The following is a 27,393-nucleotide window of genomic DNA, read 5'->3' as shown; positions in this document are numbered from 1 at the left end:
CTCTCTGTGTCTATCAGGGCTGCTCTGTTCTGGAGTGGTCCAGTTTACTGGGCCTCAGAGAGCACCGTGGTGCTGATTAGCTGCCCACACAGTGCGTATGTACTTTATCCTCTGTGTGTGTGTGTGTGTGTGTGTGTGTGTGTAAAAACACACTGCTTATAGGGCGTTATAGATGCATTCTTCATAGAAAGTGTACCCAGGCAAACCTGATTAAGATTTACACAGAGCCATCATAAAATTTAGTAAGAAAATACGAATTTGATACATCAAAACAGAAAAGCATTGGCAACAAAGTAACAAGTATTACCTTTGAGAGGAAGAACTTATGAGGCCATTCCGTTAGATTTTAACAAAGTAACAAGATAAACTAAATCAAGTCCGTCTAAGTTTTTCCTGCACTCAAGACAGATTTGTGTGAAGTTTTACTGTGAGCTGTACTGAGGTCTGCGCTGCAGTTTGGGGAATTGTGGAAACATAATGAGACGTCGCGATTTCACTTCAGCCTAAATTAATTTGCCAGCCGGAGCAGGAAGAGGCGAGCAGCGAGGAAACTGTCCAACTGGTAAAAGCAACAGGAGATTTAAACTGCTTTAAACCACAGAGCAGGTGGTCCTGCTGCAATGAGGAAACCACTCAGAGGAGAAGGACGAAAAACTAGGGGACGTAATGGATAGGACAGATTAGATAAGTGAAAAGTATCAAATACCTGATGCTCACAAAAGGCAGAGGCAGGAAAACCGACAGTGATTGGCAGGTGTCAGTGAGCTTTGGTTAATTAGCTGCCGTACTCTCACAGTGCTCGGTGTTGGTGGTGGAGTCTGGGTGGGGGGGCTGGAAGGGCAAGTTTGTCAAGGAACACCTGCCTCCACTTAACCCCTCTCCCTTTCTTTCTGCTCGAGCTGCCTCTTCCAGCCATGTCTTTTCCTCCTCTTCCCAACACTGCCTTCCTAACCCCCCCCCCCCCACCCATTCATTCACGGGGCATCCCACAGGTTCAGGGGCCCAGGGCTCGTTCATTTTCCAAATACTGGGGGCCCTGCAGTATGAACTGGGGCCCCTCTAGCCAGCCATCCAGCCAGAAAGGCGGGCAGGCAGGCAGGCAGGCTGGCATACACCACAGCCAGTCAGGAACGTATTCAGCCAGCCAATCAGATAGCCCACATTCCTCATTCATTTCCCATATTAATTTATTTCACGCTCTCTCAAGTCCAAACGCACACTTTTGAGGACTCAAACGTGCAGAAAGTGCTGCTATAAATGTCTTTATGTGCACAAACAGATAAAAATAGAGGCGAGCAACGATGTATGAAGAATTTTCCCATGAAACAGACCTACATGCTCCCCTTTTCACTCACTCACACATTCTCTCTTAGTCAGCTACAACTTGTTAATTTCCTCCCCTAAACCCTCTCTCTCTCTCTCGCTCCCTCTCTCTCCGTCTGTCATTATCCTGCATCCTTCCCTAAATTCCATAAAGACATTACTCCTCGGTCCACGGGTGTCAGGTAGGGGTTAAGTTTAACATCCTCGCTGTTAGCTGTTTATCTATGGAGCAGTCACCTGAGGCACGTCCTGCTGACTCATTTTACTCAGTGAGTGAACACAGGCCCCCTCCCTGTCAGAGGACATGTGCATATGTATACATGCAAATATGTATTCTGAAACGATTAGCTATGCAGCCCTCGACTGTACTATGTACATAAAAGCTACCGACATTGTTTATTGCGTTGTGCTATCTTAACACCGGATGGGGAAAAAGGCAGATGGCGTGCCGTCCACCTCTCTCATCCATCCATCTCTCTCTCTCTCCTCCACATAGCTAAACACAGATTTGCGGATTCATTATCTTTGTTGCCCTTTGCATTCACGTCTCTCTTCTCAGAATAGAAGTAGGGTCATGATGGCCAAAGTTCATTTTGGACATTTGTTGAAATTTCTTGCAAAAACACCTCCATCAATCTAGCGAGCCTTGTGTCTGTGTCGGGACACACAGAACTTGTATACATGGAACACACACATCTCACGCCAGCTTGTGCCATCACCTTCTAACAACATTTAAGTTACAACTTCCATATAAAATCAGAGAAGATTATCCAGTTGTTATGTTAGGCACTTACCAAAGTGGTGAACAACAGCTAGCACAGCTAGCACAAAAGTCCCTCTCTCTGTGTGCCACCTAAACGGAGCAAAGCCACTATACTGATACAAGTTTTTTTTTTTTTTTTTTTTTAAGTCCGCTATCAGTTATTACTTGTAGCTGGATCTAATTGGAGCGCCTATGAAAAACAATTAGTCGGCCACAGGACCATGACTCAGCCATCAGTGAAGCTGGGCCAAGTCCATCTATGGTCAAATCTTGCCAAGCCCTTCCCTTCCTGTAAGATCTTACCACATCAAACAGACAGGAAAAAAAATTAAAGAACCCAGTTCACAGTTGTTGTTTTTTTTCCTCTTTCCATGAGCTCAATTTTTAATAACTAGACTTGCACGTCCCCTGTCATGGACTTGTCTTTGCCCCTTTCACACTACTGGATTTCATCCAGATTCGAGAAGATTCACGTCTGGGAAATAAAACTATCTTCAAAATCTGGTGGTGGGCCCAAACGCAATGCAACTTCATTACAACTGTGGGATCCTTGTGGTTTGAGAGCCCCTCTTACACCGCAATAGAAGCTAAGCAAACCCAGTTTTTTTGGGTCCCAAGACTCCCTCAGATCTGTTCAGTCAGTAGAGACTGAGCACGACATCCACAGTCCGAGGCCAAAACTGTCATCATCATCAGGGCCCCAGTTGATTTAAAAAAAACATATATAGAGATAGGAAGGGTTTAAAGAAGTATCTCTAGTCAGTGTTCTTGGGAGTAAATATGCACTAAAAAAGCATTTTCATCTACACGTAGGATGGGCTGCAACGATTATTTTCAGAATCAATTAATCTGTCGATTATTTTTTGTCAATTAATCGGCTAATCATTTAGTCTGTTCAAAGTCAAAAATGCTGACGAATGTCCATCTTACGTTTCCTCGTCCAAACTAATGTCTTAACACTGTTTACCCAGTCTGACCAAACGCCAAGAAAAAAAACCCTCAAGTTTGAATTTCATACATAGGGCGTCCGGATGGCATAGCGGTCTATTCCGCTGCCTACCAACACGGGGATCACCAGTTCGAATCCCCATGTTACCTCCGGCTCGATCGGGCGTCCCTGCAGACACAATTGGCCGTGTGTGCGGGTGGGAAGCCGGATGTGGGTGTGTGTCCTGGTCGCTGCACCAGCGCCTCCTCTGGTCAGTCACGCCAAGTCCCCCTGGGGAAGCTCCTCACTGTCAGGTGAAAAGAAGCGGCTGGCGACTCCACGTGCATCGGAGGAGGCACGTGGTAGCCTGCAGCCCTCCCCGGATCGGCAGAGGGGGTGGAGCAGCGACCGGGACGGCGTGGAAGAGCGGGGTAATTGGCCGGATATAATTGGGGAGAAAAAGTTTAAATTTCATTATACAAATCAGAGGAAGGCAAGCAAATCTTAGCCTTTAGTAAACTGCAACCAACACACAAAGGTATTTTTGGCTCAAACAATTAATCAACTACCACAACTGAAATCAATTAACTTCCTGTTGATTGACTACTCTATAAACTGACTAAGCATTCCAGCACTAATGTAGGAATATATTTACTATCCCGATCCAAGTGTCAGGACAAGATGTACATGTTCACAAACATGTCTGTGTAAATGAGTTGAACAGATTATTGTGAATGGTTCTATGAAACCTGAGCTTCTGCAGAAGACTGGGAAAAAAAGAAGATCAGGAGCACATGGGGTAAAGCACATGGGGTAAAGGCAGTACACAAACCCAAGTACGACTCATTGATACAGCCCAGGTTTCCAGTTTGCATTTCACACATTCACATTAAACCTAAGAAGCAAACTCAAAAAGGGACATCAAAGTGCCGAAAAAAAAGGAGAAGTGGTACGTATGTGGATGACGTGAGTCGTTGTCTCGCCCTCCTCTGAACGGGGGGCCGGATCAAGGTCAGCTGCGGCGCTTCCCCCTTGTTTACTCAGTGGCCAATGGGTGTGAGAGCTGGAGAGCCCGAAATGAAGGGGAAAGCGGGAAAGGCGGTAAGCCTCCTAAATCTCAGCGGTGAGCCCTGCTTTGATTGACAAGGTGCCTAAAATTACTCCCCAGCCAGGTTGGCGTTCTCCCTTTCCAGGGAAGAGAGAGAGAAAAGGAGGAATGACGAGAGAGGAAATGAAAAATGGAGTGGGGGGAAAAAAAGTTGAGCGCGAGAAATGTACGAGTGGGGGGGGGCACAGAAAGAAAGAGAGGAAGAAAGCGGAGGGGCAGAAGGCAATAATGTGAAAGCAGGGGAAACGTGCGGGGATGAAACACGGGAAAGATGGAGAAAAGGAAAAATAAAGGATGGAATGCATTAAGGGAAAGGACAAGTGGAACATCAAAGAGATGTTTTTCTTCCTGAGCGGCGGGGAAGATGGAGGGGTGGTTATAGCTGCTGACAGAGGATCCCACCTGGAGATGTCAGCACAGTGATCAAATCCTGACCGTAGATATTAAAATGGATGACATATAATGCGTGTGGAGAGAATAAAGGTGGAGACACGTCCTCTGATCAAGACCTCGACTCAGTATCTGATGAGTGAAGATGGATGAACTTGGAATCAGATATTTATTTATTTATTTGGGGGATTTCCCCCCCCCCCACCCCCGCTTTTCTCTCCAACTGTACTTGGTCAATTACTCCACCCCTCCGAGCCGCCCCGGTCTCTGCTCCACCCCCTCTGCCGATTCGGGGAGGGCTGCATAGTACCACACTCCTCCTCCCATACACGTGGAGTTGCCAGCCGTTTCTTTTCACCTGACAGTAAGGAGTTTCGCCAGGGGGGAGACGTAGCACATGGGAGGATCACGCCACCCCCCCCCCTGAACAGGCGCCCCGACCAACCAGAGGAGGCGCCAGCGCAGCAACCGGGACACATACCCACATACGGCTCCCCGCCCGCAGACGCAGCCAATTGTGTCTGTAGGGACTCCCAACCAAGCAACATGGGGATTCGAACCGGAGATCCCCATGTTGCTAGGCAACGGAACAGATCATTATGTTACCCGGACGCCATAATCTGATATTTACTCCTTTGTGCTGATAATGAGGGGACTACACATAAAAGTGGGCAAAAATCTCTATAGCTGACTTTTTTTTTTCCTACCGTGACTAAAATCCAACATTGCTCCACAGGTAATGGTTTTAACTACGTTTTTTAGCTAGCCTCTTAGCAGACATCTGAAAATGCATGAATCTAGCATGCTTACCGTTTACGGTGATGTCAGCATTTTGAGTGTGGCACGGCAGCAGTGCCGTCTAACATTATCAAAAGCTCCACAACAGGCCCTTCAGCTGCAAAAACCACATTTTGTTGATGTATAGCAACACCTTATTAAGTTTCCCCACGTCTAAATCCTGCAGCCGAACACATGGCGCTGACAAAGTAAGGCAAGAAGAATGCTGGGAGGCACGCTCACAAATACACTCAACGGCAGGAGGAGGGGAAAAAATGCTTAGCTTTTTCCTTCTCCCAACGTGAAATGCTTTGCCATGTCTGGATACTGGTTTGATAAGTTAAAATAATAAAGCAGGACCTTTTTCCCTCACCAGCGCCCTCCTTCTCTCCCACACACACACACACACACACACACACACACACACAAAACCCTGACAACTTATCAGACCGACATGTCAGGGATATTGCTACCCTGCATATGAGAAGTGCATACATATATATATAATATATATATACACATGACGGCACCGGTTTGATCCTCAGCCCAGGGAATACTCCTGTGACATATGTCCTTTGTTTACTTTGCATTTCATGTCTCTCATCTTATTTACTTTGCACTTTCTTCAAACCCCTTTCTCTCTCTCCATTTTCCTCTCCCTGTACGCCTCTGTGTTTTCAGTTTCGCTGTATAGTTTATGATTTGCTGATATGGCTGGCAGGCAGGCAGGCAGGCAGGCAGGCAGGCAGGCAGGCAGGCAGGCAGGCAGGCAGGCAGGCAGGCAGGCAGGCAGGCAGGCAGGCAGGGGTCTCGGAGGGTTGCTTGAGACAAAAGCTGCTTTTCAGCTCTCTGGGCTGATATCTCCACACTCTGGTCCCTTTAGACAGCTGAACTATGCCGGCTAGGGGTTTCGGAGGGGTGCATATGTGTGTGTGTGTATATATATATATATATATATATATATATATATATATATATATATATATATGAGCGTGCACACTGCAGGAAGAGTGGATTCTCAAATACAGAGGTGAAAATGACTTTACCTTGTGATGACGCTGCAGGGCATCCAGCACTGTCAAATTGGGGTTTTGTTTTTTTTCTAGTCATCTTCATCATAATCTAACTTCATGTGGGACGTATTGCTGAAACTTTTTTTTAATATACATTTCTATTTTTGTTTAATGCCAGTTGAAATGAGGCCAGCAAGCACATATGTGAGTGTGAGTGTGTGTTTGTTTACGTGTCTTTGGTGGAACTAGGGTGTGGATGGTGATGAGGGCTTTAAGAGATGGGGGGGGGGGGAAATGCAGACATCACATCTAAGAGTTCTGAGACTGCCAACAAGTGTGTGTGTGTGTGTGTGTGTGTGTGTGTGTGTGTGTGTGTGTGTGTGTGTGTGTGTGTGTGAGTCAGAGTTGTGGACTTGAGTCACATGACTTGGACTCGAGTGCGACTCGAGTCACAAATTTGATGACTTGCGACTTGACTTGCCAAAATGAAAATTACTTGAGACTTGACATCTATGACTTGGACTTGAGCTGAATGACTCGAGAGAATTGTTTGAATGTTTTCTCAATGTTTATGCGGGATGCACCTCTCTCGTATTTTATTTATTTTATTTTGTAATCATTCTTCATTTCCAGCATGCACACAATTACCTATGCACACGCATCGTGTAGGACCAATCAAACGTTTAGATGGGCGAGAAAACAAAAATACTCAAATCTAATTGGAGGTACCATCATGCTACTCAAAAACTAACGTCAGCTCTACTCAACATGAGCGCGGAGAGTTTGCAATCATGGCAAGTGCAGCTGCTGGAACGATTCCAAAAATAATTATTTACAGCTATAAGAACTTCGAAGTTGTTGGGAAAAAAGGACTGCTGTTTGTAAAACATGTGCAACAAAATTATCAGATGGGATTTCAACAACGTCAAACTTTGTGCGTCATCTGAAAAGTCACAAAGAGAAGTAAGTTTGTTTGCTAGCTAGCCTACACAGTAGCGTGTGAGTGGTCAGACACACACACAGACCCAATCTGCCTGTTTGGAATACGCCAGGCTATATCGCCCGAACATCGTCCCAATCTCATCTCAACAATACAATTGAACGTACTGTTCTGTTTCAGAACACCTAACAGCGAATATTCAATTATGTTGGCCCAGTGGGCAAACGATGTCTGGGCGTTGTAGCAGTCACCGGAATGAATTAGCATACCCCTTGTTGCCCCCTGATAATTAGCTAATCAAACACTGTTTCAGTGCATGGTTTCACGTATCATACTATAATACAATATGATGTAGTTTTAAATATGCGTAATATAATGCGGTTCTCGAGAAAATCAGCCCATTCCGAACGGGCACTGAACTAGTAGTATTCAATTGTGATTATGTTAACACTGTTTTTAATTGAGCATTTAGACTTGATGCTCCAAATTATGTGCTACCGACGACTCCTGCCGAGGGACTACAGATGCAAATTAGCTTATAGCTAATTCTGGTGCAATATATTTATTGTGTATTGTCCCTGTCATATAAACAAATAAATAACAAACATTAAAGTATCTCCATGATTCAAATTAATCTAGTTATATACTGTCTTTGGAAAGATTTTTCTCCATTGAATTATAAACATTTATAAATACATTTACTTGTTTCATGAAACCAAAATCAATACCTATAATTTCCTATATTACAACACTTTTTGTATGGCACAATGGCAATTGAAATAATGCTCAGAGCATGACACACCGTGCACTGCACCCAATATGAAACATAGCCTACTAAGCATAGGCTTAGATTAGAGCCATGGGGTAGTAGGTTATTCCACAAAGCTGGCTAACTAAGTAAGCCTCACTTCTGCACAGAGTGAACCCCAGAACAGCTCTTTTTACTTCAATCCATGTTCCAGATCTGAAAGGTTTCCAGGGTTTACTTTGCGCAGATGTCAGGCATACTCAGTTAGCCAGCTTTGTGAAATACTCCCTTGTGTCTAGTCCAGTGGTTCTAAAACCTCCATGGCTGTGACCAAAAACGCACCCCTATATATTTTAATGTACGCTTATTAAGTACACATCGTCACGTACATCGGTACTTAATAAGTGTACATAAGTAGGGTGCGCCTTTCGTCACACACAGCCCATGTATTTATTGAATTACACCAACAGCACCCCTGATTCCACTAATCTAGGGAGTCAAATAATTAAAGGTAGGGAAGGCGATTTTTTTCAGAAGCACTTTTTGTTATATTTTTTGCAATTCTCTTTACATCCCGACAGCAATCAATAAATAAAATGCTCTGACACTAAATTAAAAAAATAAAAAGAGTAATCTGTGGAAGTCGCAGGACCATTATAAACCCATCCAATCATTTTAAGGTGTCCGGTTAAAATGATTGGATGGCCTACCTGCCTGTCAACCTATCTCCAGCAGTAGGCTAGTCAGGCAGTGCGTGTTTGCGTGTTTTGGAGGAGTGGCTTTGGAGGGAGGCGATAAAGTCCTAGCCAACTTGATATTTTGCAAGTGCAATGAATTGTAGGTCGAACTAGACAAGCAGAGAGAGTGTTTGTTTATTGTGTATTGGAATGATCAATATGTTTTGTATTGTTATTAAGAGTTGTGCGCTCATTTGTGATTTAGAGTGTGCCTTTTATTATTTCTTAAATGTAAAACAAAATCCAACTGTTGTCCAAATTTGAACACAATAAAATAACAATTATTTCTAACATTATCTGTGGTTTATTTATGTACTATTGTAATGAAACAATGTAATATTACCTGAATTTTAAAAAAAAAGTGTTAAAATTGCGGTATAAAACACCCTACATTTGAGACTTGATGACTTGACATCTGAAATTAGGGACTTGTGACTTGACTTGACCTGAGCTCGGTGACTTGGGACCTGACTTGAGACTTGCCCCTCATGACTTGGGACTTGACTTGAGACTCGAAGGTTAAGACTTGAGACTTACTTATGACTTGCATAACAGTGACTTGGTCACACCTCTGGTGTGAGTGAGTGAGTGAGAGAGAGAGAGTGTGTGAGTGAGTGAGTGAGAAGTGGGGGAGAGAGAATGAGTGAGTAAGAAAGAGAGAGAGAGAGAGAGAGAGAGAGGAGTGAGTGAGTGAGTGAGTGAGTGAGTGAGAGACTGAATGAGTGAGTGAGTGAATGAGAGTGAGAGAGGAGTGAGTGAGTGAGAGACTGAATGAGTGAGTGAGTGAATGAGAGCGAGTGAGCAAGTGAGCGAGCGAGAGAGATGGAGAGAGTGGTCCAGATGAAATAACAAATAGTGAGATATTGGAGAAAGGAAGACAGAATGTGGGGGGAGAGAAAAGGAAAGGAACTTTGAACAGCTCCGGACCAGGTGAGTGTCTCTGAAGGCATCTGGGAAAATTTTCCCCCTCATTTAGTAGATTATGAAAAAAAAAAAAAATCAGACTGCCAGATGTGACAGAGGGCATGCACTTTGCTTGCTCACTGTAAACACACACACACACACACACACACACACACACACGAGTCAGTCTAACCCAATTTCTGGTTGTGTGTGGGACCCATTTACTCTAACCCTGCCTAAGTCGAGGCAGACCGTGCAAAAGGGAACGTCTTTCCCATTAAGATGAGTACCAGGTGAGGTAAACATAGGGCGCAGCCATCACAGTGGCCTATGGTGGGTGCTAAGGTTAAACTTAAACATGTCGTCGCTCCGTGCATACCTGGTAATAAGAATATAAAAATCCCAACAGCAATTAGAGACAAAGAAGAATAAAACAATTCACAATTTTTTTGGTATTAAACCCGAGTTGTGGCTTTGTCTCCTCAGCTAAACATAATTTTGCCATATGGTTTGGGAATGTGTTGCTCACAGTTATATCAGATAGCACCCATATTTCTAATGCAGCGCACAACACTTTGAGTCTATGCCAAACACAACTAATACAGCCAGCTGAACAAACATCTGCTTGGTCAGGAAATATCTAAAATACCTTGAAAGCTTCCAACCCTGCTGCAACCAATATCATCCTGTAGAAGTAAATATCAAACAAACAGGCAACAATGCTCGCTAACAAGGCTCAGCAAGGACCTGCCACGATGCAGTATTGAGACGGTAACATGGCGGCACCTGAACAGTGCAAATGGGGAACGGTGCAGGCTACCGACGGCTCCGGGCCGACCCACATTCCCTTTGTTATTCCACACATATCTCGGCACTCTGTAAAAACCGCTGGCTGCTAATTGCTTTCACATTACAGAGCAGCTGAGGCGATCTTGGTGGCTTTCCAAGACCACCTTGGTGACACGGGGCGTACACGTACGCAAACACGCTCCACCAATCACGCGGTTACACTATTTTGTGAGCATGTACAAAAGGCAAACATGTGGGTGGCTGTGCAGCCACCTTTAAAACAGCTAAAGGTCACACTTCACAACAAGGGCACATTAATTAACATCAGTGAATGTAGTAATAAGCATTAACCGGCAGCTAATTAACAGTTAGCTCATTGTCTAGGAGGGGTGTGAGAAAATATCGACACACTCGAGTATCGCGATATGTTTCGTGACACTATGGTTAATAGTTTACAAAAATACGTGGCAGACGGTGGTTCATTTTGTGTTGTGTGTTAGCCCCCGACCGTTAGATAGCAGTGTTTCAATCTGTCTTTGGCCATCTGACTCTTCCACTCCAACGTAACAACGTTAACCGAGACAGGAAGTCGCAGAAACACACACACACACACACACACACACACACAAAATAAACAGCCTATAAAATCACAATATATCGCCATGCTCATAGTATCGTAATACACTGAATCGTAACGTATCGTGATACGTATCGTATCGCCAGATTGTTGCCAATACACAACCCTTGAGTCTAGTAATCGCTTACTAATATTAGAACCTTAATTAACATGTAAACCCTTAATAAATGTCAACAAGAAACATTTGTTGACAGTTATTTAATCCTTATTACTGTTAACTACTAGTTAATTGTTAGTTGATGCTTATTACTTTTGTTCTTATTTCTGTTTCTTATTTATCTTTTATTTCTGTTTGTTTCTGTTTCAATTTTCCTATCTTGTTAGTTTTTAGTTATTAGAGTGTGAGTGTCTGTAATAGAAGTCAATTTCCCCTTGAGGATAAAGAAAGTATTCTGATTCTGATTCTGCATTAACTAATGTTAATTAATGTACCCTCACTGTAAAGTGTTATCCAATTAAAATATTGTTTTGAAGCACTGGAAGTCTAATCTAGTCCCCCCCCCCCCCCGATCTTGAATTGATGGATGGCTAAGGATGTTTCATCAGTTTCCTAATACGTGGACTTCTTTTCTTTCTTTTTTTTTTAAGAGACTACACAGCCGGGGAATTTCATTTTGACTTATTTGCCAAAGTCTGGAATGACTTCCTAAACATTTCTAAACAAGTTCTCCAAGTTCAAGACGCCCTCGTTCGCAATGCGTTGCGTGTTCCAATCTGGGAAGGAGAATTGTTCTTTCTGTATACATGACTACCAATATATAATTCACAAAGTTAACGTATGGAATAAGGTAAAAATGTAAAATAATTTTATGAGATCATCAGCGTGTTTGGAATGGAATACTTCTCTGACTTCTGGCTCAGAAATGATAAAATGATCGGAATTTCGCTACAAAGCAAACAGTTCTTGCAAAACCCGTCAGTATTTCCTCGTAAAATTACCTGAATCCACTGTCAAATTGTCTGTTTTTCATTTCATTGTTAGTAGTGACATCACAGGCTGAGTGGAAGAGCAAGCTCCTCTTTCTGGTTTGTGTCAATGAGGACAGCCACAAGAAAAACAGATACAGCTGTTCCTGGGCATGGATAGACTGTAGCCAAAAACTAAAAAATCCAGTTGTTTTTCTTATTTAGTCACTTTCACTGGACCTCCAATGGAGCAAACATGTGAGCAAGCAATTGGTAGAAGATGACTGATTTGCAGCAGCCACTTTCAGTAATTTAGACAAAGAGTAGCTGATTGTTGGCGGTTGGTGATGGAGAGCCAGTCACAGAGGTGCATGCACAAAATAAAATTCCTGAATAGCAAAAAGGACAATGCCCATTCCTGCTCACAGCTATCATGAGTAGCGAGTTAGCATGTCAGCAGGCCGGCACTAAATCAGGTTTAAATTAGAGTGTAAATGAACTAACGAAGCCTGGGTGAATGGGGAGGACAAAGGGGATGAAGGGTCACAGCTGTACAAGACCAGTACTGGACACACAGGCAAGCTAAGGTTACAACAACACAAGGGTTAAAGTGGGAAATGCTGCAGGGAATAGCTTGAACACAAGCACTAATTTTTCATAATAATAGAGGGGGCCGACTTTCCAAGGAACTAGAGTGAGTGGGGAAAGACACAGACAAAGAGAAAGAGGGGAAAAAAGGTGTAAAAAAGGAGCAAGGGAGCAATTAAAATTAAGAAAAGAACAAAAAAAATCCAGCCCAACTCTGACAGGGTTGCTGCGACAAGCCGAAAGGAGTCCAAACAGTTACACGGCATCGGCAGGGCAAAGTTCTGATCAGACCCATTATTGTTTGGACTCCCACTCAAACAACCATGAATCACAGCCATAGCACTCTGTCCCGCTCCAAATAGCCGGCGCCGGTCCATTTCAAATCAACGCTCCAACAGAGCATGTCAAAAATAATAACCCACAAAGCCCATAACTGGGAAAGCCCCTCCCCACCCCGGGCCCTTACTGTAGAGCAGGACCTTCCGGCTGCATATATCTGCTGCCTTGTTAGAAAACATCATTACACAACGCGTGTACTCATATAAACAGTTGTTCATCTCACTGAAATGTTCAACAAATAGTCCTTTCTGACGCAACTGCACCAAGGTCCTGTGGCTAAAAAGGAATGGAAAGTTAGTGGAGTGCCCAGGCCTGCACCTCTTCCTCTCTCTCTCGGCTATCAGGGGTTTCATCAAACTTTTTCCTAATGTGGCTGGCATCTTATGATGAAATGGGAGGTTTCTCTGCGTTTGCCCTTCATACACACGCACCCTAAACAATGCAAAGGGCCTTTCACTGCAAAACGCAATACACCGATTCTTTGTGCAAGTGGGGAAAATAAAAAAAAAAACACTCAACAGCCGTTGGAAAAATAAAAACACATTTTCATATCCCCCAACATGGCTCCATTTTGGAAGCGAAAACTCATCGTGGAATATTATTTAGCAAAAACCTCATTATTCCATGAGGACTTTTTCTCTAATACTTCAACACGTGGAAAAAAGAAATCTAACTTGGCGTTTAATTCCTATATGTATGAAGGCTAACAAGTGCAGCAAAGGGACTTAATGGAGTCGCCCGCTATTCTCTCCATCTCACTTAGCCATTACGGCAACTTGGACATGGATTTCAGAGAGGCAACGAGGACGTTACTGAGAGGTAATGAGCTCTTGTGGGCAAAGCTTACCACTGCTAAGGCAAGGCACACAAAGGTTAAGCAAACAGGCAGAGTGATCACGCGGGTCTAAGCCTCTTATATAGGCCCCTTGAAGAGCAGATCATTGACTTCTGATAGAGGGATGAAGTTTGGGAGGTGTTACAAACAGAGAGGCTGCCGCTCTGTTTCCCTATCTGTCACTAGTTGTCTAGTTGTCTGTACTGCTCTTGCAGAGATGTAACCGTCTGTCATCGGGATGCCTTCACGCATGCTCAATGACCAAGGTAAGGAAATGCCAGAAAAGTGAATGAGCTCGTCTGGACATGATAATTGAGAGAAATGTTTCGCCTTCTTACAATGCCATGATTGCAACCATTCCCAAATCCTCTGTGAATAGTACACATGGCCACTGTAACTCTAGTTAATGGCCGCGGTAATTTACATATGAAACTGGTCATTGTTTTCGGTCGTATTGTTTATAAGGGTGGGGATACCTGCAGTCAGTTGAGACTGAAGAGGTCACTTAGATGAGTGATGAAACGTGTCTCTCAATAAATGTGTCCAGATGAACTGATTCCCCTTTCTGTGATTTCTATCGCCAGGTGTTTGTTTTTGGGGTTTATTTTTTAACGACACGGCGGCTTCGGGGTAATTTTATGCTCTCTATAGGTGAAGTGAGTGCTGGGCGATATGGACAATTTCACAATAATCGTAAGAAATTTTACATGATGGATAGCATGATATCTGCTTAGATATAGAAAAATACCACCTACGTATAATAATCCAGCTGAGGTTCATCGTATTGAACTGTTTGGTAATGCAAAGCAAAACAAGCTTTCAAATTATACTCTCAGATATGTCAGACCTCATTTTATGGGAAATTGTAGGATTCTCATTATCATTTACTTAGACAACAAAATTCTGTATCCCGATATGACAATATTCAAACGTCATGCCGATACAATACAGACAATATTGGGCATCCAGGTAGCGTCGCAGTCTATTCCGTTGCCTGCCAACACGGGGATCGTTGGTTCGAATCCCCATGTTACTGCCAGCTTGGTCAGGCGCCTCTACAGACACAATTGGCCATGTCTGCAGGTGGGAAGCCGGATGCGTGTCCTGGTCGCTGCACTAGCACCCCCTCTGGTCGGTCGGGGCACCCGTTCAGGGGGGAGGGGGAACTGGAGGGAATAGCGTGATCCTCCCATGCACGACGTCCCCCTTGTGAAACTCCTCACTGTCAGGTGAAAAGAAGCAGCTGGTGACTCCACATGTATCGGAGGAGGCATGTAGTAGTCTGCAGCCCTCCCCGGATCGGCAGAGGGGGTGGGGAGCAGCGACCGGGACGGCTCGGAAGTGTGGGGTAATTGGCCAAGTACAATTGGGGAGAAAAGAGGGAGGGGGCAAAATCCCCCCAAAAAACAAACAACATACGATATCATTGAGAGATGATTAATGAAATTAAATTATCACCCACCAATCCCCCAACACAGATTCCCTGCCTCTCGTCTTTCTTGGTGGCTGGATGGCCCATCCTTCACCTCACCCTCTTGAATATCACACTCTCCGTATGTCTCACAAACACATACCGCCAGTCTTTTTAACCCGACGGCCTCCCTTCCTGTCTCGTTCCCCTGCTTACCCTCTCCTGCAGAGAGTCGGAGGGCAACGCAGTTTCATTTCCGGCCCGGCTGAAATCAATGCTCTTCGGGAGAGGGTGAGAGAGAAAGGTAGGGGGAAAGTGTAGAAGAGCACAAGGGTGAGTTGTGTGAGAGAAATATTGGCACAAAGGCACGACCATACCAGTAAGTAAACTTAAAACTTGGATCTATTCCAAGATCCACGTTTCCAAGACCCAAGTTGACATATTAAAAAAACAAAACAAAACAAAAAAATCCCTGGTGCCAGCTCTGATAAGCTTCCAGTGGGAAATCAAATATCTGTTTACACTGGAAATATGAAAAAACAAGTCGGGGCACTAAAATGGGTAAATTCAATTTTCCCCTCAACGCTCCCATAGCTTTTCATCCGTCTCTGAGAGAGAGAGATTCCACAGAGGACCAAGTGTGGCGTTCCGCATCCCACAAGATAAATGTATGAATTCCTGGTTAGGTCCGTCTCAGTTGACGACACTTCTTTCCAGCCACCCGGGGTTGAAAACCCAGTTCCTGTACACAGGCTAAACTCTGCCACTAAACAACAAGGAGAAAGACAAGCGAGGGAGAAACAGGACCGAGAGAGAAAGAGCAAGAAAATTATATAGACTTATTTAACTTTATTACAATGGCACAAAGACAGATCCTTTTCCTACGACTATACCATACCCTTCTATTACCATTCTGGCACATTTCACCACCAAACCCACAGCTACCAGACATCAAACAGATGCCACCGGACTCCCTCAAAGACTAAACTGGCCTCTGGTTAACGCATCTGGACAGTCGGCAGCACAAAATTACCCTCTCCTTCTCTTTTTATTTGCCTCTGCCCTTTCTGTCTGTCTCGCTCACTAGTTGTAGTTGAAGAATTCTGCGTCTCCTTCAGTTCCATCATTACTTCCCACCTCCTCTCCTGTTAAAACCAGGCCCACGGTGGTGGACAATGAAACCACAAACAGGAAGCGGTAATTTTTTCCTATAAAACGGGGTTCTGTATGGTGAGCGCATCAGACCGAGAAGGGATTTAAATGGCAGCCCATGACTGTGTGTGGATATGCTTGAGACCAAGTTAAATATTCCCCCCCCCCCCCCGACATCAAAAGGAAGGCTTTGACGGCTTGCCAAGGTTCTTGGTGTTAAGCATACCATAATCCACTGTTACACCCTCGGCTGTAGCTTCGAGGAGGAAAAGCAAGAAAGTGGTCAGTTCTGTCATACTGTTAGAAGTTCAAAGCGTGTAGGCGGAACGGTGTGTTAAAAACCAATGCTCCTGAAAATGTCAGTAAAAACGTGCACCGTGTCATGTTTCGACAGGAAAAATCCAAACCTTGCACATGGCTTTAAGCTTGGTGCAGACTCTTTACACAATGAGTCGCACCCAAATCCATTAAATAATGCATTTTTCACATTTGCTATTTCTTCCTTTCAGCGCAGGAAGGGAAGGCAGGTTTCGGGCGACCAACTTCTTCGATGTGGCTGGAAGACAATGGTCCACTTACAACCTCGACATACTCATTGCAGGTGCTCAGCAATCTCAATTGGGGAAATTAACGTCATTAATGAGGGCTCTAATGGCCCCAATGGTAGCCTTTCCAGCAGAAACACGGCAAGTAACCGTGTCATGATTTCAAATTGGACCGGACATGACGCTGCCTCCCACTTTTTGTTTTGTGCTTCCTTTCCAAGTGCCACACAAAAGGCAGTGGTTTCCCTGTTGGAATATAGCTGGGCTTACCAGTAGTGGCTGGCGGGATTTACATTTGAGTAGCAATCACTTAGAATAGGCCCCAGTGAGACCTTTCAACTCTGTTTTCCATGGTCAGTGTGGTGGCCAGATTTAGAATAGATACAAAAGGGGATTTTCATTTAGCTAGCCTAAATTTTCAAAGAATGAGTACAAAATGTGTCCCAAAGTGCAACGGAGTCGCTGTGAATTGCTGTCCACAGTGATGATGAGCAACAATTTAATGAGATTATCCAGTGAAAGAACCATATCCGGGACAAAAACTTTAGATTGGGAGATTGAGCAATTTTCCTTGTACAGGTAGAAATAGCCCTGGGTATCAATTGTTACCAAATAGTAGGAAATAGTATTTACAGCCATGGCTGACATGTATTCTCCATGTACTCTGAGAGATTTGACAAAGATTTTAGCTTTTTCCTGCACGTTCAATCTCACAAATCGTACTTGTCAGCTTTAAAGTGACTTACGTTGAAGACGGTACGCTTGGAAAACCCAGGGCCATCATATTTGCCAAACTTTGCAAGCGAATTCGGATTCAGAGCTGGTCTGAGATCACGTTTTCACCGAGTCATAGCTTTGAAAACGTCCACATGTGGTTATGTCATTACAGTCTTCTTACCAAGACTAATTCTTAGAATGGATGTAATTTCACCGGGGAGCTTTGAGTACATATGTGTGATCTCGGTTTGGTCTTGTCATCATTTTCAGTCATAGCTAAGTCTTTATTTTGTGTGTCTGTTTTTATTTTCCACATCCAGTCCTCAGCGTGAGTATGCTGGACCAGATAGGGATGATTTCAGCGTGGATGGAAGGAGGTGGGGGTGGGGTCCATGCACTCTCCAGCAGCCAAATCGGCTGTACAGCACAGCAGACTAGCCGACTGAGTGACCGAGGCAAGGCAGCCCCCTCTTCAGTCTTTTGTGGGTGAATGAAGTGGCTAGGCAAACACTCGCTCCTGGTTAATGGAGGGCCGACTGTGGGAACAATCTGACAAAGCCCCTGGTTAAACAAACAGGGCAAGTCTGGCTCGTGGCAAGACAGCACTTTATAGAGAATGGATGCTAGAGTCCCTCTCTTCCTGTCTGGGAACAATAGCCACAACATCCATCTAAATGGCAGGGGTGGTCAATTCACTTCCAATTCCATAATTTGACTGCAAGAAGTGAAACACACACACACACACACACAGCAGAAAGCTTTTAGCATTAACTCCCAACTCTGCAGAGACCTTTTAATATGACACAGATTGTCAAGTAGCTGATAAAAAAAGCACTTTGTGAATTAATTGAAAGTGAATTTAATCTCACTCAAAATACACTTAGGTGTCTCTCACCTGGGTGTTACATCTACTGTATTTCTTCCACTGAAAAATAAATGGCATGCTAGTGACTTAGTTGCCATTTATGTACTTTACAGGGCTTATTATACATTATGTACGGTTTCAGAACCAAAATATAGCCTACTTTAAGAGATCCACAATTTCCAAAGAACATGCAGAGGGATGTACGAGAGTACTTTGCCATGTACTTATGTACTTTGCCAAATGAGAGAAACACACACACACACACACACACACACACTGAGTACAACATCTCGACGGCCACAGCAAATCAGAGCTGACTTTGCAGGGTTTTTTTTTTCTCTCGTCTTGGTCTGGAAGAAACAACAAGCCGCTGGTCTGACCAAATAAGAGCAGACCCCCCCCCCCCCAAAATAACAGAACACACTAAATCCACTCTTATTTTTCACTCCAACTCAGAGGGGACACAACCCAGAGGGGACAACCCTCTGAGCTGCACAGTCGAAGAGTTTTCATTGTAATTGTCTTTTTATTACGCCCATAAACTAAGGATGACTTCGCGAGTGTCTCTGGGGGGGAAGCGGAGCAACAAAAAAAAGCGGAGGCATTTAAGAGAAAAGACGGGAACAAGGGGAAAGACTCTGGTCGTTCAAGGGGAAAACTATTCATACATCAAACGGCCTCGTTTATGAATCACGGCCATAAACCTATGAAAAATAACCACAGCGTACTTTTAACGGGATTATTGTGCAGCGAAGAGCTGCGAAGAACACTTCAGGATAAGACAAACAAACAAAAACAAGAGGTCGTACTTTTTGTTATTAACAAGTGTCTCTTTTTTTCCTCCTCAAATCCCAAAATCAACACTGTGCATCTGGTGGTTAAAGTGGGCTTGTTAAACCAGAAGCTTAGACCTAAACCTATTTAGAGGAACTAATCTTCAAAAGACGGAAGAATTCCGCAGCTTTACACTACAACAGGATTATAGTTTCTATGGCTACCAAATTGTAATTATCAAGCAATAAAACACCGGTGAGAGCAAAACGCGCGTCTCGCCATGTCAAACAAAGTAGGAAAACTCCTGAGCTGCTCCATGGGAAGGTAAGGCACTAATCAGTCCTGAGCCATAATAACCACACACACACACACACACACACACACACACACACACACACATGCGTACTGGACATAAATCATCAGATGCCCCGTAAAATTCAATTTCCTGCAACTCAAAAATCTCCATTTTAATAATTGTATGAGCCGGGGGGGGGGGGGGGGTCGCTTTCCGCATTATCGCACCGTAGGGGTAAAAGGCTAGCTTACCTACACCGGTCGAGGGAGGCAGAGAGTGGCGAAAGAAGGGAATAACAAGCTGCGAGAAAGCAAGATTTGAACGAGAGAGCTGCCAAGAATGATTTTTGGAATAAGCTCGGTTGTGACGATGTGCTATTAATAACCGCCGAGCGATGCGTTTATACAAACATTTCAGTGGAACTGATGGTCCAATGGTTTCACGGCAAAACCGCAGGGCTGAGGAGGAGAGAGAACAAGCCAGGGCTCGACCCAATATATCAAGACACCCGAGACCATCAGCCAATATGTGACTGACGTTTCCTTATCGGCAACGGGCTCGCATTCGTAAACATTAAGGCCAGGGCTTATCTGTGATGGATTCAAGAAGTCTGACGTGCTTCGACATCGATTTCCATCAGGAAAAATTAAATTACTCAAAAAAAAAAAAAAACCTCTCTTGGTGAATCTTCCAAGCTAAATGCATTTGAGGGAGGATGCAAGAAAATTACATACCATCACTGAAGGGGCTGCATAAACAAGACCCGTCGCCGATCAGTAGAGCTGCTTGGAATTAAATGGCATTTTGAAATCCTCGCCAAAAAATGAAATAAGAAGAAGAAGAAGAAAAAAAAACGCAAGTCTGAATATGACGAACACTAAACAGGAGTGGATGTGCGGCGGCGAGTACACATCCCCTTCCACCATTCCTCCTTTCAGTCATAATGTTGTGGAGTAAACACACAGCGTAGCAAAGAGCCACCTGGCAGTCAAGTCAGATAGTGAGAGAGATAGCAGCGGCCAACTCCACTAATGCCAGACATGGAGAGAACAAATATTGCGTGGGTGTGTGTGACAGTGAGCGAGTCAGATGGCACCGTGAGATAAAAAAGAAAGGAAATGAAAGCAGTAAAAAGAGAAAGCACAAAATATGACCAAAACACTGCAGCTTCCAAGAGCCTCGGCTTCATGCTGATGCTGGCAGGGAGGATGCTTTGACAAACGCCGATATCCCGAGCCATCTCATCTTGTACCTCTTCCAGGTTTACTCGAATTACACCGTGGAGTAAGAAGCGTCCCGACACCAGCGGCGGATTTCAAAATGTCTCCGTTTGAGTTTTCGGTCAGTAACCCTGAATTTTCTACCTTGCCCCCCGGCCTGGAATAGTCGGCTGCTTAGTTCCAGAAACGCTCCACAAGCGATCAGCGCACGGTGACAAAATTCTGAATGCATAAAAGCCTTCTTCATATAGACAGAAATCTGACACTGACCGATACGCCGTGTCTCTTGGAAAATAAACATTAATCTTTTTGGCCATGACGTCCATAAAGCTTGAGGTATTTATTAGCTTGGAGGGGTGCGTGCCCCGTACAAAGACCTAATTGTGGGTGGAGAGAGATCGACCCCTCTGCAAAGCAATGTGCAATGGGGGTTTCTGAAGTCCTTAACGCAATGCAAACAGAGTTTAAAAAGATTTACACTGACACATACTGGGGAATTTAAAAGGCCATGTTTCACATCCCACCCCCCGTTAAGTGAAACGTTGCACAGCCTCCTCACGTTAAAGCCACAGGAAAGTTCGGCGAGGGGGGAGGGAGGACGGAGAGAGGCCGTAATTTGATAAAACTACAATGAAAAGTGGTCTCCGTGAAATTTAGAGCTCCTTTAATGTGGCGGTATTCTGTGTAGCACTTGGCATTAGACCACGCCAAGTCCACGAGGGGGGAAATCAATACACAATATGTGTGGGTCGTTCCATTAAGAGGTATTTTAGCCCCAAGTGTCCCACCGCCGTCACCAGACCTCTCTCGCGTCGAGGCTTACCTTGCAGCCACGGCAAAAGGAGTCTTTGTACTGTGTATGCTGAGTGCAGTTAAGTACATTTTTAACACGTTATTCATCTTGCAGAGAGCAGTATGAGGAGGTCTGCGCAAAATGTATTAAATGCACGTAGTTCGGGTCCACTACTTAAAAAAAAGTGCAAATACGCCCTCCTCCTATCAGTAAGGCAACCACTACAAAAAAACAAACTTGTGCTATCTTGCTGTAGCTTAGCTCCTCTGCAATAGATTTTCGTGTCAATATCTTTGACATCATACCATCAGTCTACACATTCACACCACAGCTCCAAGAACTAAGCCGATTATTTCCGTTCCCTGTATCAATCCAGCGCTGTGATTTCCTGTATGCAAGGCTGACTTTTCTTCCTGCCGAGGCCTGACCTCCTGCAGACAGTAAATTGCAGGAAAGGGGTTTCCATGCTTGGCTTCAGCTTGTGGTGGCAGAAACTCTATCAAACATCTCGAGCAAGGATCTGAGCGGACTGTACTTAGTCCTTAATGAATCAGTAAGCCTCCAAGGGACCGTGACCATTAAAGCCAGTGCACTCCACAGAGTTTGACGGAGCAAAAACAAGGAGCACATTTTCCGCCAATATTAAACTATATCTTGCCATTTACCGTTCTCACAGTTCAGAGGAACGTGCCACTGTTTGGTGCCCATAGGATAGGCCATGTTATCAGTGCATTCCAACCACCAAGTCAGTGGAAAATAACTGTACCACTTACTGGCATTAAGCATCTTGAGGAAATACACTATAAACCTTGCAATCTCCAAACCACCAAGCAAGGCAGTTCTGCTCTGGGACACGTTGGTTCGACGTTAATAATAATCAATCTTCTACAGTACACTGGTGGTAGTTCACATCTCGAAAAGGCAACCGTAATTAAAACAAGGACAAGCAAACTAAATTCTATGCAACAACACACACTGCAGAGTTGTGCGTGCATAGGGGGCGTTTTGACGGAGCCGCTGCTTACGTGGCCCTCTGATCTCGATTAAAGGTGAACAAACATGTGGAGAAAACATCACCTACTCATCATCCCCACTGATAAATTCAATAACAACCAATTCACTAACAAATTGCAAGCAACCCATCCATCAATTAAACACTTAGCACACAACATCGTCTAAACTGTTTGCCCCTGGGGGCAACAACAAACCACACTGATGCTTGGCAAACACATGCGCCTAATAACGAATGGGAAGTAAGTAATTGCCAATGCATGACATTGTTTACACTCTCATGTTTCGAATCAGTGACACAAGACAGAGTTTGACAATGTGATTTATGGCTGTGTGTTGATTAAAAATGTCTATGATTTTCTTGCCTTTTTCACACGCTCAAATGGGCCCACACTGTCGCTTAAGCTCAGCCTCCTCCTCCCCAGAAAAAGACCATACATCTGTTTCACACATACAGTTCCTGCCACATTCTTCTGCATCTGCCAAAAGCTTTTAGGGATGCACACTGCTTGATGCTCGAGTTAATGTAATGTACGCACAGAGTTGAGTTTAAAGCTGAGCAGAGCCATAGCTCACCGTCGATAAACCTTGCACATTTACCACACTTAAAACGGCAATTGTTGCTGATATTTACATTTTATCCATCCATTCGGCCATTATCCAAACCACTTATCCCGCTCTCAGGGTCGCGGGGATGCTGGAGCCTATCCCAGCAGTCACTAGGCGGCAGGCGGGGAGACACCCTGGACAGGCCGCCAGCCAGGCCATCACAGGGCTGTTTACATTTTAAACAAAAATAATCTGAGCAAAGACAAAGATATGCAACTTGTGTCGGATTTGCACAAAGTGGGAAGGTAAGACTTTATATAACATTTGTAGTTAAAAAAAATAGCATTCATGCAAAAAATACTGTTCTCCCAGCCAACCACGTGGTGCGGCATCCCCATCTACTCCCCCATTCACTTGCTACTTCACCGAAAGCTCCATAACTCTCCGTTTCTATCTGTGCTAGATATTGTATACGGCTCTGGGGAGCAGACAGCACAAGCTCCTACAGACCCAGCCTGGAGGGCTGAGGTTTTTTTTTTTCCAGAGGTAAAGTGCCTTTAGTGTCAACAGTGTGTCTTGTTGAAATTTGTAAGAAGGTAGTTCCACCCAACGTGATTTATAGCCACCCTGACTGTTATTAAAAGGGAAAATGCATCCTAGGGCAGAATTCACTTTTAATGGGAGTCCTGCAGAAAACTGGTATCTAAGGGAGATAAAGTCACAGGGGAAAAAAAAAAGCTGACTTTCACCGTGTAACTGTGTGTACTTTTGACATTTTGCTTTTCAATAATCGCCGATTTGTCTATGTCCCAGGGTCATGAGATCCTCAATTCTTATCCACAGGTGGAAAAAATATGCGTTGCCAAGTACAGCAATAAAAGCAAGAAAAATGGGAGAAGCGGCCCTTCAGAAGACAGGGGATATGAAAGTATGTCAGTGGGGAGAAGGCATCATGGCGTGCCTGATCCTTTGAAGACGTACCACACATCACTGTCTACCCCCTCAACCATATCCCCTCTCTTCTATGTACTACAACTTCTTGAAAGAAAAAAAAACTCCTCCTCTCTCCAACTGCAAAGCTGTTTCTTCTTAAAGGCCGGTCATTCCTGCAAGCTGAACCAGGATGGTCATCCCTGCAAGTTGAAGCAGGATGGTAATTCCTGCAAGTTGAACTAGGATGGTCATTCCTGCAAGCTGAACCAGGATGGTCATTCCTTCAAGTTGAACCAGGATGGTCATTCCTGCAAGTTGAACCAGAATGGTCATTCCTGCAAGTTGAACCAGGATGGTCATTCCTGCAAGTTGAATCAGGAAGTACCTCCGCAATGCCATTTATCAGACTGTATTTCAGGTAACGACTTTTAAATCTCCTTTCATTTTCACTTCCAAATACATGGATTAGATAATTAGATTTGTTCACAACACATCCGACTCTCGTGTTCCATTGCCAAGTAAGACGCCATTGTAAAGCTGTGTCCAGCAGCGGTCCAAGATCTCGACAATGAAGCCAATGAGTACAATGATACAATAGCCAATATGCATGATGGAAACATCTACAAAAAATGAACTTATCCTCAAAACTAAGTCTGCTTTTACAATTCATAATCAGCACGGAGACGCATCCTTCCAGATAACCCAGACCACGTGCAATCCCAGTGTTTAGTCTGACAAGCCTACCAAACTGTCCAGGTCACTGATAAATCACTGACCCTGACCTCTGCATCCAAAGCTGGTTGAGCTTGTTAGCCGCAGCCTGCCAGGGACAACGGGCTGCTTCTCTTAGCATGGGGCTTACTGTAATGGGGAAACACCTTTTCTATGATACTACTGGGGTCTGGATCCAACGGTGGGTCATGCGAGTACATGGAAGCATAGCCACGAGAATGACCACACCAGAGGTAATGAGGAGCAGGGGCAACAACTTCTTTTCTGGTCAGTGTTTTTTTGTGTGTTAATGATAAAACATCACTGGTTACTGATCAACAACAGGGATCTGTACTCCCGCCTTCTTGTGCTCGATTGCAGTAAAATCAACAAATCACACTTGTCATAATTCGTCAATGCCTCTTATGGCTCAAATCAGGAGACGCGACTTTTAAGCGGCATTGCTGAAAGACAAATCCTCTTCCTTGACTGCGGATAGAAAAGGGAGATTAACTTTGTGGACATAGTGTCAGAAGCAGGCGTTTTCACGGGATTTGTTTAGTGCTCAAGTGGATCTAGGCTCATCTGGATATTAGGGGGGGGGGGATCAACAAAGCCACTCTCAAAGACATAAATAGAGCAGCTTTTGGGTTTGTTTCCGTTTCACAAACAGTGGTTCTGTGGTTTCCAGCAGGAGGCAAGTGAGAAAGTTGGAGAATAATGATTAAATCCCGGGGATCACAGCATTAACACTGGATGGATTTTTCGATTAAAACTTAAAAAGAGATTACACGGCTGAGCGTGCAATCATATTTAACTTATTTTTACCCCAGATATGACGTAGTTGCAAGGGTTCAACTGCCCCCCCTCCCCATGCTCCTTCACAAAACCCCATTTTAAGAAAAGTATAAGTCATGCAGTCAGGTACCGTGGATTAACATTCCTGCTCACTGCCTGAGAGAGAGAGACAGACAGACAAGAGAGGCAGGAAAAGAGAGAGGAGAGACAAGGACCATGCCAGAAATCCTTATGTTCAACCCAGTCCCACCAGCACACACCTCCCCTATAAATAACATCCACAAGCATTTAGGGAGGAACAAGATAATCCAAACAACCCCCCCCCCAAAAAGGCTTCCAGGAGATAATTCATCACTAACTCATATGGGAAAAGTCCCCCCCCTCCAAAAAACCTTATACAACCAAAAGCCTTACTAGCCACAACAGCAATTTAGATGGAAATTTAAAATTTCTCTAAAATGCATGCAGCTGTTACATCCTATTTGGAAATAAATAAATAAAAACCAGCTATATGATGTCTCAGATGGCGTTTGCAATCTTTCCTTTCATAAGCACTCGATTCAGTCACGCCATTTGTGCAGTAGATCTGCAGAACGCAAAAAAAAAAATCAAAATCATAACATGCAAACAGATTGTTACCCGTTGATCAAAACGCAGATATACTGAGGCATTTGAGTCACGTATTTTTTTTTTTTACCCACAAAGGGTAGGACCAACATATTTCTTCGTAGCAGCTTTATTTCCCTAAGCGCACAATCATGCAAGTTTTTCTTTTTGGTTTTTTTCCTCGAAAATTTTTTTTTCCCAGTCATCCTGGACGAATCAAGGAGTAAATGACGTGTCGACGAAATGCTGAAACTGCCAGCTGGCAACTTAAGCAAGACCTTATGCATCGTGCATAACTTTAGGCTCGACTTTAAATGTAAAGGCAGAGACCCACAATGGCTGGCCAGCTGAGAGAGGGGCCAGTTAGTTATCAATGCTATTGGGAGGGCACCTATTGTCTCCCAATAGACTCCAATCTCTTTCAGCGAGACTGTCCCCGACCCCCCCTAACAGCGAGGAGACCTCAGAGGACAATAGAGAGATCATCTAGAACCCAAAGACCATTTACATGAGAGGGGAGGCTACATAACAGCATCCTGTCTTGCCAATATAAGCGTAGCTATATACATATATAATAATAATAAAAAAAAGTTGAGGGTGTTTACGATTTGTTTGGAGACAACTTTGAATTGGACGTAGGTGCAGATGATCTACAAAGAGGGCTTCAAGGAGCCATTGGGGGAAGGGGGTGGTGGGGGGGAATGAAGAGCAGGACTACTTCCATCTAAATCAAAAGACATGTTTCTTACCGGTCGTGTTCACGTCTAACACCATTTGGAGGAGCAGGGCGCTCCAGAAGACGGCGGGCTGACACCTCCGCAGACGATGGGTCGCTGTTAACCGAGCTGAATACATTCCTTCGGCTTCTCTGCAAACCTGAACGTCCCTTTTCTCATCCACCAGGAGCGCGAACACACGTGCAAAATGTAAAAAAATGTTGGAGCGAACGGAAAGAGCACGACACCCCCCGATCCCTTAATGAAGAAAAAGCGCGAAAACGTTTCGGGTTAAAATCTATAATTTGCGAGAAAGCAGAGGCACCAAGTTTTCCTTCTCCCTCTCTCTCTCTCTCCGTGTTTCCCCTTTCCTCCTTTCCTCACCAAGTCCCAAACTCCTTTTCGTAGCGCTCTCTCTGTGAGCGCAACGCTTCCACCAAACTTCACAGGACGCACTCGCACCCACAGCCAGCTGGCTCTGATTAAAGGGGACACGTGTCGCCACCTTGTGTTCGTGATCGGAACTATTGGGCCTTTTGGAGTCGTTTCAGTTTCATATCGATTCACAACAGC

General features: G+C 44.3%; 1 protein-coding gene across 1 annotated transcript in view; it reads right to left on the bottom strand.

The window, feature by feature from the left end:
- Window positions 1-26,895, bottom strand: part of ror1 (receptor tyrosine kinase-like orphan receptor 1) — a 178,426-nt gene extending 151,531 nt beyond the window's left edge. Inside the window, exon 1 of the mRNA XM_056277463.1 lies at window positions 26,854-26,895. Within this exon, the coding sequence (XP_056133438.1) occupies window positions 26,854-26,878 (25 nt within the window). The 5' untranslated portion in view covers window positions 26,879-26,895. The remainder of the gene's footprint in view (window positions 1-26,853) is intronic.
- Window positions 26,896-27,393: the final 498 nt, after the last annotated feature.

Source organism: Lampris incognitus, chromosome 3 (assembly GCF_029633865.1).
Source record: "Lampris incognitus isolate fLamInc1 chromosome 3, fLamInc1.hap2, whole genome shotgun sequence".
Lineage (NCBI taxonomy): Eukaryota > Metazoa > Chordata > Actinopteri > Lampriformes > Lampridae > Lampris > Lampris incognitus.
Note: the sequence above shows the minus strand (reverse complement) of the source record. Positions and strands in the feature narration are given on the sequence as shown.